General features: G+C 36.0%; 1 protein-coding gene across 1 annotated transcript in view; it reads right to left on the bottom strand.

Moving 5' to 3' along the window:
• The window catches only part of galnt18b (UDP-N-acetyl-alpha-D-galactosamine:polypeptide N-acetylgalactosaminyltransferase 18b), a 98,828-nt gene that overhangs the window by 53,543 nt on the left and 30,983 nt on the right, over positions 1-14,302 (bottom strand). The window contains exon 2 of the mRNA XM_008405288.2: positions 1,142-1,337. Coding sequence (XP_008403510.1) covers positions 1,142-1,337 — 196 coding nt within the window. The remainder of the gene's footprint in view (positions 1-1,141; positions 1,338-14,302) is intronic.

Genomic DNA, 14,302 nt, shown 5'->3' on the forward strand with positions numbered 1-14,302 from the left:
AATCAACGGGGAAAGACGCAGAGACAGGACTAACAGGGAACAGGATCACACAGAAACTCAAAAATAAACACATAGAAACACGGATCATGACAGTAACTTGCGTTAAAAACATCAACTTTTGAGCTACACTTCCCCAATTCAATGCAAAAAAGTATTTCTTGAAATGACTAAACTTAAAAAAAGGTATGTTTTAAGGAAGAAGTAGAAAAATCTGGATAAAAAGCATCTTGATACATATTTTTGTGGCGGTCCTCATTCTGGCAATATACTCTATGCCTTTCAAACAGCTAAATGTGGCATAAGAATCTGTGCAGCATGTGTTGCAAAGACCAGCTATGAATAGAAAATCTACCTTACAAAGCCAACTTTAGGAGATGCAGAGAAGTATCAATGTACAAGAGTTGCAATTGATATGGCAAATGGTCTCTCACTGGGGGTCCAACATAACATGTGACAATTTCTTCACATTGCCCTAAAAGTGGAAAAAATGTTGCCCTCGTGAGCACTTTGCATTAAAGTCATGAAATCAGTACTTGAAAGGTCCAGAAAGCAAGTATGTACCTTTAGTACTATGGTACCAAAGGGGGGAGTAGTTAGCTTGGACAAGTCATACAGCATCATGTGAATGACTGCACACTCGCAGCAAAAAGATAAAAATATAATTTTCATGTAAAATCTCTGACTTTTCTGTGTAAGTTTTCCTAGTGGACATTAAAAAATTAAAATAGTTGCATTTTTGTGAAAAATTTGTGAATTATCCTCATCCTTTCTTTATATCTTAGAACATTATCGCACTAAATATTGGTTGCAATTGTTAGTAATGAATGTAATGACCAAATACACAAATGTTTCGGGGGAAATTTTTGAATTCTGATCCTACTGCATTTTTTTTTTAAATCCCAGGGTCAAATTGACCCGGTAACATTATTGCTGCACCTCAGAAATTAACATAATAGGAGGATTAACAATCCGTTTCTCTTTTGCACTGTTACAATGGCTAAATATCCAGAGGAAATTTAATGAGTATGAACAACATATGCAAAAAGGATGAGTACAATAGGATCGCTGGTAATAAAGAAAAATGCAACATAATAAACATTGTAGCATCTGTGCGCTACGTAGGAAAAGTACTTAGTTTTACCCATCGGGTCTCAGGTCAGGAATTGGCCTGCTTAAGGACAGACGATCACTGAGGTAGGCGTTATATCCGTAGTACTGGAACATCTTCAGAGCCACCCTCCGGTTGTCCGGACTGAGCTCCTGGCCCCAGTGAGCGAACAGGGATGAGTCAGAGAATGAGGTGTCCTGTAGCCCATCTTCTCCCTTCCCTGGTGTTTCTGGGAGGCAAAAACAGATAAATAGCATGAATATCTGTCTGGCTCACAAGGCGAGGTTGATTTAGCACAAAATGACCTTTAAGCTGGTTGAATAAATAAGTGCTTATAAAAACTGTGATGAATGCTTTAATGCTTGAGCTGTAATCTATGCTGTCAGGTGAAAGGTGGTGTATTATTTAAATATGTAGACTGCTTGTCCTTCAGCATAAATGTGATCTTCTCTTAAGACCAATGAGGATGGGGAGAATTATTTATCTTCTTGAGCAAAGGATATGTTCACTGTCAGCTGTGATTAACTGTACTGAAGATGGCTTTAGGAAACCAACTTCTAAAAATATCTCCACTAAAACACTCTAGTAAAGAACTAGGGTAGTATTAACTAATTTCTGCTCCTCACAGGATTGTAGGAAGTCTTTTTGTTAAAATAAAACCTAAAAATAGACTGAATCAAAACTAACATGAGAAGGAGAGAAATTTGTCAGTTTCCTAAGCTAAACACTATTCATGATCCAAAACTTTGTGGATATCCAGACATTTTAAAACACTGATGACGTCCATTAAATGATCGGTATGGCTTCTAGGTCGCTGATCTAAACCTCCAGAAGAATGCCTGCTCTTAGATGGCAGCTTTAAAAAAAATCAACACATAACGTGAATGAAATCTGAGCAAGAAATAAGAGTAAAAAGTGTGTTTGCATAATTTAAATGTTTATAAAACCTACAAGTAGGCTGAATTTCTTGCAGTTTTGCCATTTATCACATTAATGTGGTTGATTCAATGAGTTGGTGTTCCTGCAGAAAGTAATTATGAGTAAGGTCTGGGGAATAAATAAGTTACTTGCATCTAATTCTGTAAGAGTCTTAGGTCTTTAATAAACTGCCTCAAAAGAGATGCCACAAAACGTGCAGCAATTATTTTTCAATTATTTATATCATTACCACTGCCAAGAGGTCATCCCTAAGAGGAATTACATAAATGTTTGGGAAAAGAGTTTATTTCCTGATGATCTACTTCTGAGTCACAGATAACAATTCCAGAGTTTTAATTCAAATGTCCAAATCATACATAAATTAAATCTAATAAAAAGTAACTCCTGAATCATGCATAAACATTTCATTAAAAGCAGCACATGCAGGCACTATAACAACAAAATTAATGCACATTTCATTGGGGATTTTTAGCATTTCATGTTGTTACTGACAGATTCAGGTTATCAACTAGTATTCGCATTTTATAGCTTTGTTTTCTTTTTTCAGTGAAATGTACCAGAGGAAGAATAAGGATGGTTTCTGTTTATTTTGGCAACATGATAAGGATGAATTAAGAGCTTAGGGTAGTAAATGAGGCTCGAGAGCCATTTTAAAGAGCTGCAGAATAAAAGAAAGAATAATGACAGGACAAAAGCAGGGGGAAAAAAATAGGCTTTAGTTTTTTTTGTGACTGCCTGTAAAACACAAGGTTACCTCAGTGTGTGTGTGTGTGTGTGTGCGTGTGTTTGTATGCAGTGTATGAAGCAGATTGTACTTTAAGCAGATTGGGAGTAGTTAATATTTATGAGCAGACTGTTTTTTATGCAGGACTTACATTTTGTGTCGGCATAGTAAAAAATTAAACAACAAAGAGGAGGCAAGTGTGAAAGGATTACGTTAAGAAGCATGCTTCTTAACGTAAAGACAAAACACGAAGAATTTTCTCCAAAATGGCAGCAGATAACATTAAGAAGCTATACAAGTAACTTTGTTTAAACTCTTAAGTCCATTGAAAATAGAAACGCCCATGTTTGTCTTACTCTGTCGCTTAATGCTGACTTTGTTCAAATGTAATCCAATCCAATTATGCGTTACAGCATGTTGCAGGCCTCTAATGTTGTCCATGCTGACACCTACCTACAATCAGAGCATATGCACTAAAAACGAATGATGCCAGGCCTGATTAATATCGTTTTTAATCTCATGAATGGATGGGTAGGTGATTAATCATTGAAAAAGCCTCTGGGGAAGAATGTAAGCCAGCAGAGGTAGCATGATGCTCACAATACTCAGCCTGGAAACACTGGGTTTCAGCATTTGTGTGAATGTTTTATTTTTGACATATACCACCTACTTAAACAACAACACCTTTGTGACAGCCATGTCTCCTGGCCGGAGTGACTTGAGGAAAGTACCACACTTCAGAACAATATTTGAGAATTCTTCTATGAACTTTTCAAACAGTTCAAAGCATTAATTTGGCTTCCAAATAACCGATATCATAATCTGATGAAACCAGGGGACTTCAAAGCCTTCAAGTTTCTGATGCAAACATATTGGTGCTCAGTAGCAAAGGACACCTTCAGAAGTTTCTGCCTCTATAGACTTTGGGCTAATTTGTTGGGCTAAAACAGAACTTCACAGCATTAGGGAGTTTGAAAGTTATCGTTACCCACTGATCTCTCTATTTGATTGATGAATCACAGTTGGGGTATGCATACCCTGAATCCACCATGTCAAAGTAAAGGTTAACGATATGTAAATTATGCAACCCTCGGGGAACTAAAAGTTCTTATACAGATTCATGGAAAGACTTTAGGTAAAGTGTTTAATTTTATGGTATTAAATGTGTGATGACAGCGAGGGGACTTATTATATTAATTCAACAGTAGAAACTGTAAGGTCACAAAATGCTACTAGCAGCAAGTGTTAAGTTATTTGTTTACCACGCATTAATTCAAGATCATTTTGTAAAGTATTTTGTTTGAGATTAACAGTGTAAAGTTTAAAATTAGATATGTAAAGAAAAAAAAGTTTAATGTTTCTATGTCATTATTTTCATTTTCCCCATGAAAACAATTGCCAAACCATGTAGGGAAAGTTCAGTTTTCCATCTCAGTGTTTAGTGTTGTACACGGCATGTGTAACAGTCACTGATATGATACTGTGTGTAACCACATGGTGGCACCACTTGTCTATTATGATCAGTAGGCTACCCTTTTTACTTTTTTTCGCGTATTCCTTCTGTAACGGACTACTCCTCTGTGTGCACACAGGCTGGTGTGCTCCTGCAGTAACATGTAGTAAAACTGGCACTATACATTTTATATTTGAAATACATGAGTACTTGTGGGAAAGTTACAAGTCGTTGCTCATTCGCTATCCACTTACACACCTTCGCAGCTGGCTTCACATGCGCCTCATGTTACATATGACTATCCTCAAGTCCTGATAAATTATTAAGTAAATTAAACAGGAATAATTTCCTTGCTATACTGAATACTTCAAACATTCAGCATGCTGTAGTGAGGGAATTTTCCTCAGCGCAAACAGAGATCCTACACACTATAGCATAGCACAATATCACATTTGAGTGTTACTGTGACATCTGCATCACACCCGCATACATAGTGCATAGTGCCCATCTGACAAAATTATTTGGCATGTTCAAAATTGTTGGTGGTAACCTAGCTTAGCTGGTTCACATTACATCCGTTTCAGGATCAGATCTGTAGAAAGGTGATGCTGGGACATTACTTAACTTTGTATCTTCATATGTCATAAAAATTCAAGGTAGTTATTCAGTGGTGTAATTGACTAGATGACTATTAGTATCTATCTATCTATCTATCTATCTATCTATCTATCTATCTATCTATCTATCTATCTATCTATCTATCTATCTATCTATCTATCTATCTATCTATNTATCTATCTATCTATCTATCTATCTATCTATCTATCTATCTATCTATCTATCTATCTATCTATCTATCTATCTATCTATCTATCTATCTATCTATCTATCTATCTATCTATCTATCTAATTTTAATTATAATAACTTATCCTAAATCATTTGATCCCAATGCAAAAGTTTGCATTAAAGGGACAATGTTGAAGCTGTGAGTAAATTCCTTGTGTTATTCATCCAGCTCTATGCCATGTTTGGATGTGCGTCTCTATGAGGTACAGGAGTATTTGCAGAAACGTTTTCTCACTGACAAAGCATGTGTTTTAAAAAAAACAACAACACAGTGACACCTCAACAATCAAAAATAAAGAAGAAAGTCAAGTCAACATCCAAGTTGAGTGAACACAGCGAACATATTAGCCTGAGGCAGGATAACTTCTCACATCCAACATGGTTGTTGAAATTTCACAACTGTGAAACAGATGGGAAGACTCCTAGCCCTTGATAAGACAACCCTGTGATTAGACAGGATGAAAGTTCTGCAGGTCTTTCAATCTGGACAAGTATGCCTGAAGACCCACTCGTTAGAATGTTCATGCTGTGATTAATTAGGCCTACTGAGACGGTTCCCTCAACAGAGAATCCCTTAAGCATCAGTGAGAGCACATTGGTGTTGTTTGAACATGGTAAGTTGGCCTTAGTCTTTTCAGATTATGTTCAGAAAGATGGTGTTAGCAATAACAACACATCCTTACAGTAGAAGAGCAATTAAACTACATCAAACAGCAAAGCACACTCTACATTACACGACATGTTTCTATATATGTACTTAAACCTTTCGTTTAAGGGATAGTTTTTTCTAGAAAATCCATTCAGAGAATTAACACTGATGCTTAGAAATGAACTGCAGCTGTTTACCAAACAGACGGATTCATATGCAGAGTCTGAGCTCATAGACAGTAGCACTCCTGGCAGCTGAAGTAAGACATTTGTCAGCATTTGTTGTCTTTACAGCAGAGACACTAAGCCACAGCTGTCTGCTTTCAATGTTCCAGAGAGGGAAAATACATGTAAACATACAAGAGAAAGACTTTGATGGTCATCACCCTAACTGTAAGGAAACAACAGAAAACAGGGAAAACATCTAACAGAGCCAAGAAAATCAGCCGACATAAACACATTATGCTGTGAATATGATCCCACAAAAAATCCCAGACAATGCATTAAGATTTTATCACATCATCTTGTCTCTTTCTTTTCCTGTGCAGCGAGAAGGTTTTAAGTTTCAAAAGATGATGCTGGTTTTTTGTAATGTGAACAGAAAACTTATGCTGCATAGACTCCTGGTAAAAAGTTACTACAGGCCAAAAAAAACGTATTGTGATAACATATTTTCAAGCCTCATTATCTCTTATTTTAAAGGCAATTTTAACTATTACACATACAACAAATTATAGGAAAAACAGACACGTATATAATTAAAGTTGGGAATATTTGATGCCATTCAATAAACACAAGCATATCCTTAATTATGCATGCTATCTGTATAAAAGATGAGCCTTCCTGGTAAGGAGTGTCCCAATGTGGCTTTACTGGCTCACTAATGGATAATTTAAAATTAAACACATGAAGTTGCCAGGTGAAAATTATATACTTAAATTAAAGCTTTAAGACATATAGGAACCTGAGATTTCTCACACCAGGGCTGGTGTTTTTAATTACAAAACTTGATAAAAGAGATGCAGATGCTATTTTGTTTTTCTTTTTACTTATTTCACTGCAGTAATAAATATGAGGTGGACTTAGAGTTTCACAGCATTTATTCAGACTCCTTGCTGTTTAAAACAAATTGTGGTCACTGGCTTTATAGTTATAGGCATGCAGTTCAGTTCTTTTGCAGATTTATTTTCCTTTTGAAGAACTTTTGGATGGTGCATCATTGTACATTTACAACTTATATCCCTGTAAGACATTGCCAGTTACTGTTTATTAATATTCTGAAAACAAATTGTAAATAAAAAATATAAAACCAAATGTTCTTATTGCCAATTTGCTTAACTATCTTAGCATGCCTCAGTTTGACTTGGACCAGAAAAAATTGTGGAAGTAAAATATGGCCGCATTATTAAACTTGCTTGATCTCATGCAACTCTTTGAAAATCCTCTCGAAGATGAAGATTTTAACCCACAGTTTTTTGATTGCAAGACGACTGTTCTCTCCAACGAACCACAATCCCCTATAGTTCCTACTCTTACATGGAGACATTTCCTATTAACACGTTCTATATAACTCATGGGGTTTTATCCATATTGTAAAGTGAAAGCAAGTGATTTTGTCAAAAGGTGACTTTCCCCTTTTTGTTGCTCGTGGACAAGCATTTCAGAATGACTTTCTTTGTTGTTATGATTTTGCTGTGTTTAAGAAACCTCCAATTAAAACAGAGTTTATTCTCTAACTGGGTTGCTTAACAAACAGAATAATGAGCATTGGGTAAGAAGCCAAAACATCAAATGCTTTGTCACTGTCAAAACAAGGACATTAATTGTGACACTGAGAATGAGGAAATAACCTTCAGGAAGTCTGCTAACTGCATGTCTCGTCATTCATTTGAAGGACGCAGAATTTGTTGACAATTTAAAAACACAATCAACTTTAAACTCACTGCATACAACTTTAAGAAGAAAATAAGTGTGTCTGGAGCTCTTAGTTCTAGCTGTATAATTTGGTAAATAAACATTTTATATGCTGTAACATTAAACTTATTGTTCTTATTCAGATTTTAACTGATACATACACACACAGTAGAGCACAATTTAGGACAATTCAAATTTTAAAGGAAAACAATACACTGTTTTAAAGATTTTGGTATGGTGTTCATTTGTATCCAATCCTCTGTGTTAATATATTGCTGAACATTTTGCTACAATTACTGCTGCATGTTTGGACAACTGGAGAAATTTGTGCCCATGTTTCTGTACAGAGTAGTTCCAGCTCAGTGTTCAAAGAGCATCTCAGTATATACATTTTTAAGACTTGCCATATATTCTCGTTTGGTTTTAAAGTCTGTCCTGGTAGAAAATGAATCTTCACTCGTCTGAAATCCTCAGCAGGCTCTCATAGGTTCTTTATCAAGGATTGCCAGGTGTTGGCTGTTCTCGTCAATACTTACCAACTTCTCTGTCAGGGCTGAAGAAAAGCATCTCCACTGGATGATGATGCTTCCACAATTCAATATGGTAATCACATAAACTGTGATTACCACAGTTTAATTAAATGTGGTAATCACGTGTTAAAAACTGTTTTGTTTAGATGGATATTAAGGTGTTAATAATTTTGCAGTGTAGTATCTTTTTGGACAAGTGAAAATTTGGGTTTTCAAACAGTAGAGCAAAGCTTGTAATATTGTTTTACAACCTGACCATGCTATAAACTTCTCCACAACCTTGTCCTTGACATTTCCAGTGTATTTCTGGGCTTTCTCTAATAAACATCGGAGGCCTTCAAATAACAGCCTCCAATATAAAGTACACTGTGATTACTTTATATAAGGTGGACATTATTTTATTATTAGGAGATGTCTGAAGGCAATTGGTTGCATTTGATTTGTTTAGGGCTATCACAATGAGGCTATGAGGCTGGGTTCATACAAATTCACTCCACACTATTCAGATCTTTGTAAAAAAAACAAAAACAAAAATAACTGAATTTTGCAAACCATGTATCATTTTGTTTCTACTCCAGTATTTTAAAGTATGTGTTGCTCTATCAGATCAAATCCCAATGAAGTACATTAAAGTTTGTGACTTCTACAGATATTTGGTATGTTAACTAAAGAGTTTTCATTTCAACACGCAAATATATTTCTAAAGGGATATTTATAGATATTTCTAAAGGGTGCTAGTGTTAAACAATACGTATGACTGAATACCAGTCAAATTATTTCCTACTGATTTTTTTATGACATATCTCAGCAACATTTGTCAGGTGAAAGATTATGATAGCTAAACCTGAGTGACACTGCTCAAAATATGTAGACACTCTAAAAAAATGTTTGTGCTTATGTAAAATTATATTTCCTTTCCATACCTTTTTACTGATGCTGATTATTCTTCCTGAAGTTTTTGGGATGAATGCATATACACGCACACACACACACACACACACACACACACACACACACACACACACACACACACACGTATACACACACGCACACACACACACACACACGCACGCACGCACGCACGCACACACACACACACACACACACAAAACATCTCTCACTCCAGCAGCTGAGATGCAATGTCTCAGTCAGACGTATCCATCTGATTGCCCGTTTTGGCATGTAAGTGATCACTGTTCAGGTATGCTTGGGTCAATGACACTATATAATATTCCGACGGACACATTTTACGTGACTACTTTATGTTGTTTGCTCAGTGAGAGAGTTGAAGAAATCTGGGGTAGAAAATGATTTTTTTTTTTTATCTGTGCTGACTGTCTTATCTTCATCCTTGTTCTGTTTCCAACAGAAACCCAAATCGTTTCAATATCTAAGAGCCATGATGAAAAGGTTTAGAAAGCAGCACACTTGTTTTCTTGCAACAGCTTGACTTCTTTCACACCTCTTTCCAACGGTTTGGTCTAAATCTGTATTAGCTGAGAATGTCTCGATATTTTCAGGGTAACTTGACACATGAGAAGACGAAGAGACACGTTCAGCCATTTCAGTTCATACTTACTTTAAAGACCGCTCTGCTCTAACAACAAATTAGAGGTCAGTCGTGCCTTCATCTCCTTATAAATTACCTTCTCTGTTCCTGCTGCTGCTGCCAGCTGGAGGTTTTACAAATCAAAGCTGATAGTCATTTAGTAGAGGCTAAATGACACAATAACATCACTTCACTTTTATTACCTTTGGACCCTCTCTCTCTCTCTCTAAGGTTTAAAATGAGTTTAAAGGTTTAATTGATTTTGGCAATGCTTGGTTTAAAACCATTTCAGAAGGCCCAACATGGGTCTTACATCATATAAAATGAACATTATGCTTCCAGTAGTGTAGGTTAATGATGGTCTTGGCTTTTACTGAAATAATTTTAATGCACTAAAATATAAAAGAATGCTTTTAATCGATATTTATATTTTAAAAATGTGGTATTTTAAAGATAACATTCACCGAATTAAGAAAATATTTTTTTAAATCAGATAAAATAGACAGAAAAATGACATTCAATGTGATTATTTTTAACTAAAATAAAGCAAATCAAGTCTCCCTGAAACATGTCAAATTAAATATGCCTTAATAAAAAATGGCGGGATTGCAAAATACAAAACAGGGCAAGCAGTCACATTGATTATGCTTGATAAATCTTGCCAGATAATGTTTAAATTACTTTAAGGTTAATTAAAGAGGCAGGTCCCATGATTTTAGCTGTACATTTCAGCTTTAATGCAATACATTACACTTTGTGTTGAATTGTAACAAAACAAGCTTAAATTAAGCTACAATTACTTCACAGCTTTCCTAAAAATATACAAATTATATGCATTACCCAGAAAAAAGTAACAACATGTGTGAAGATAAATGATAGTCAAAATGTGCCTTGCTTTTAAGTTTTGTTGTCAAGTTTGTTAGACTTGACAACAATAATTTTAAGTAAATGTTTTCTTAATATTCTCTCAAACGAACAAGGAAACAAATCATTAACAGTTAAATATTTTGAATTGTGATTTTGTTTTAAATTGTAATTTATGTTTTGTGTTTTTTAGTAATCTGGTTGCTCGTGCACATTTGTTTCTTTTAGCATTCAGCTCGTTGTCTGTAGAAGATCTGTTTTTTTTTGTCATTTAGTACATACTGCATATCTGTGAAATATTTTTAATTTGGTCCTAAGTCATTTTTGGCTTCTTTTACCTGGTTTACTTGTCATTTCTGTGTTTTACTCTCAGCCACATCAGTCTGTGCTCTCCCAAAACTCCTCCAGGTTCAGTTAATCAGTCTCCCTTGATCCCAATCAACCTCTCAGTATTTATGTTCACTGTTTACATTCACCTCTTGCTGGACTTTCCTGTGTGCTTCCATTTGGGGTTTCTCTGCTAATTTGATTTTGTCAGCTTGCTTCTCATTAAATCATTTATAAAATGATACTGCCTACCCCCTGCCAGCTTGCTTTTGAACCACAAAACATCACAGAATTAGTATGCTCTGACATTTTTATCTAGTCTGAAAACCCCAATAATTAGCTTTGGACATTAGGAACAGTGTAGTAAGACTGTCAGCATGTCAGTGTACATTTTTGTTACCAATCTCTTTGAAAAGGATCAGCTGGGTCTTGGCTGTTTAGTCAACAGTGTCGGGTTTTAAAAGGGCAAAGCTGTCGACAGTCCCACGCAAAAATCTACATAAAAAATTAAAATATAATGCATCTTATAAGTTATTACAATGAAGCAATCAATAGTTACACTGGTTAGTGTTTTGGCAACATCTTAATCTACTTCAACAAAAGGTAACAGCCATAGTGATTTAAAATAAAAAATATTGTATTAAGAAGGAACAGTGAGTAAACAGAAGAGGGAGCATTAAACAGTCACTTTATGCAGGGAAGAAGTTCTTGTCTTCAGCGTGTGCAGTGGCTCTCATACATTACGACCCGCTTTGCAGACGGTTTCACCCTTGCTGCTACAGCTGTACTAACTAGAGATCCTATTTTTTTATCCCTGCAATACAGACACCAAGCATGGTGTCCACTTACTGGGAGGAAGGCTGTGTTCACCACTGTTTGGGTCTCTGTGACTCTCTCATTAGGAGGCATCAGTAGCCGGCACATCACACTGACATTTTCCCCATGAACGAGGAGAAGGGTGTGTGGGTTTTCTTCCCCCTTGTTTATTCCCAAGAGACGATATGCAGCGGCAGAATTTAGGGGGACGGTCGTGTTTATTTGGTGCAGCTTTTGTCATCTCCTACCCTCTTTTGTTCCTTTCTCCTCATTAAAGCGCTGAAATCACTCATGCCCTTCAGAAGGATAGAAAGGCTTTCTTTGTGCTTTTCCATTCTGTAGGAGAAGGGTTCCCCTCCAGAAATTTAATGCCATTAGTGCCTAAAAGTCTGAGCAACTGGCTCCAGTGCGTTCTCTTAATTTGAAGAGCAGCCATTATCATGAAACAATGACACAGAACCCTGGATATTTCTTCAAAGCACACTGCTATGATTGTTTCACAAACAACAAGGTAAGAGTGATGTATTTCTAATACATTCAGTCATCTGAGATGATAACCTGTCAAACCTAGCAGCCCGTGTAAAAAAACCAAACTGATTATACAGTTTATCATCTTTACCTTCCAACTATCATCTGAGCTCTGACTTTAACAGTATTTGACTTTTAAGGAGGTCCTTCCTTGGAGAAGCAATATATAAATCAAAAATATTTTGCAGCATTTTTTATGGCAGAAAAATATACCTGTGTGGCTGTGGGCATGAAAAACACACAGTGAAGAATTCCATTAATCTCTTACATGAGACACCCATCAGTCTGATTCAATCTCAATAATTTACCTGTGATGAAGTTTAAAGTATGACCCAAGACCCACTTTTCCTATACTTTTTCCCCACAAACTGACTTACTGCTTCTCAGTGTGGATTTGATTTTCAAGATGCATTATAACACAATGGGACAAGAACAGAGCTGAGAATGAAGAAAATGAGAAAGTGTTGAAAGGACAAGGGATGTTCAGGATGTCTGGTAGATAAGAGTATCACCATATGGGTTTTTAAATCTAAAAGAGCACCCTGAAAATGATGGGATTATTGAAAATGTCAGCATCCACTGGAACAATAGACTCAGAAGTCAGAATATCAATGGAAACATGTAATGCAGCTGCAGAAAGAAACGTTTTCTGGGGGTTCTGTAGAGGAATGTTCCACTATGCATTTCTGCTATTTGTTTTGCATTGGCTGCATAGCTGTACACCTGGTATTTTCTGATTTCTGTGGTCCCTTTAAGTCAGTTAGTGCTCACTGCCACAAAGCAAAGTGGTCCAGGAATAGCTTAGGTAGCACAACACTAAGTTTAAGGTCTTTTGGACTCAATTTTTGTAATATTTCCATCTGACTGAGCATCTTTGTGATTTGCTTGATGAACAAGTGAACAAGTGTGATCCTTGGAGGTCCTGTCCTCCAACCTACAGGACTGAAAGGTGCTACAGCCAACATTTTGGTGCCATATACCAAGGCATACCTTCTGATGATTACTGGGGCTCAGGTTGTAATGGGTCAAGATTGAGATTGCACAACAAGTGAACGTAAGTGCAAAAATGTTTTAGCTTCACTTAAATTGAGCCAAAAATCTCACAGTGAATAACCAGCCATATATATGAGCTGAAATCTAGTGGAGAAAACTTTTTGAGCAATACTGGTATTTATGGGACAATACAAGATGTATTATTAGAGTGAGACAAAGTAACTACATGAAAAATAGCAAAGGATATGCAGAACATGTTAATCTTGTAATGTGTTTCAGAATGACACCAACCTGTAAAACATAACAGACCTATGCACTCTTTAATGCAAATAACCTCAAAGTTAGCATATGAGAATTTAATAGAAAATTGAAGGCTGTCAAAAAGCTTTTAAACCCAAACTTTCATTCTATTCACCATCAACTTCTCCACATAACATTGCTTAAAAATCCAAACTATCTCATTAAAGCAAACATACGATGCTTGTTCTGCTTATTAAGTTTAAAACATTTTAACCCTCTTATGATTTTTATATATTCCATATAATCTTGCATTCATATTTCTTTACTCACCTAAGTAAGTTAAACCATGGAAAACGTGTCAATATTGCCTATTTTTTCAACCACATCCACCACAAATGTCAATGATATAAACACCTGTATTTATCTTTTCTTGCATTCGAATGTCTCAACCCGAATCAATTTCCCATGTCTTCCCAGGTTGACAACGTCCACATTTAGACTTTTACATGATATTAAAGGCAATAGGCTGTGTAAGTAAATTTCTCATAATTTTCTATGACCCAGTTCGAATTCTTACAGGCTCACGGGAGCCGTTTCTTGCCGTGAACAGATGCAACCATGACTAGTCTGCTCCCAGACAATCTGTGATAAATTTTGAGATCTGATCCAATTTTAAGCCAGGATGATGATTTTCATTAATTTTTATGTGAAATGTAATTCTCCTTTAAAACTGGTTTACTTAGGAAATTAAATAAACCAACTTCCTCTAGGACTTTATGTTCTCACAAGGGAGAACATACAGGACCAGTCACACCAAATATA

This window comes from Poecilia reticulata, linkage group LG3 (genome assembly GCF_000633615.1).
Source record: "Poecilia reticulata strain Guanapo linkage group LG3, Guppy_female_1.0+MT, whole genome shotgun sequence".
In the NCBI taxonomy this organism is placed as follows: domain Eukaryota; kingdom Metazoa; phylum Chordata; class Actinopteri; order Cyprinodontiformes; family Poeciliidae; genus Poecilia; species Poecilia reticulata.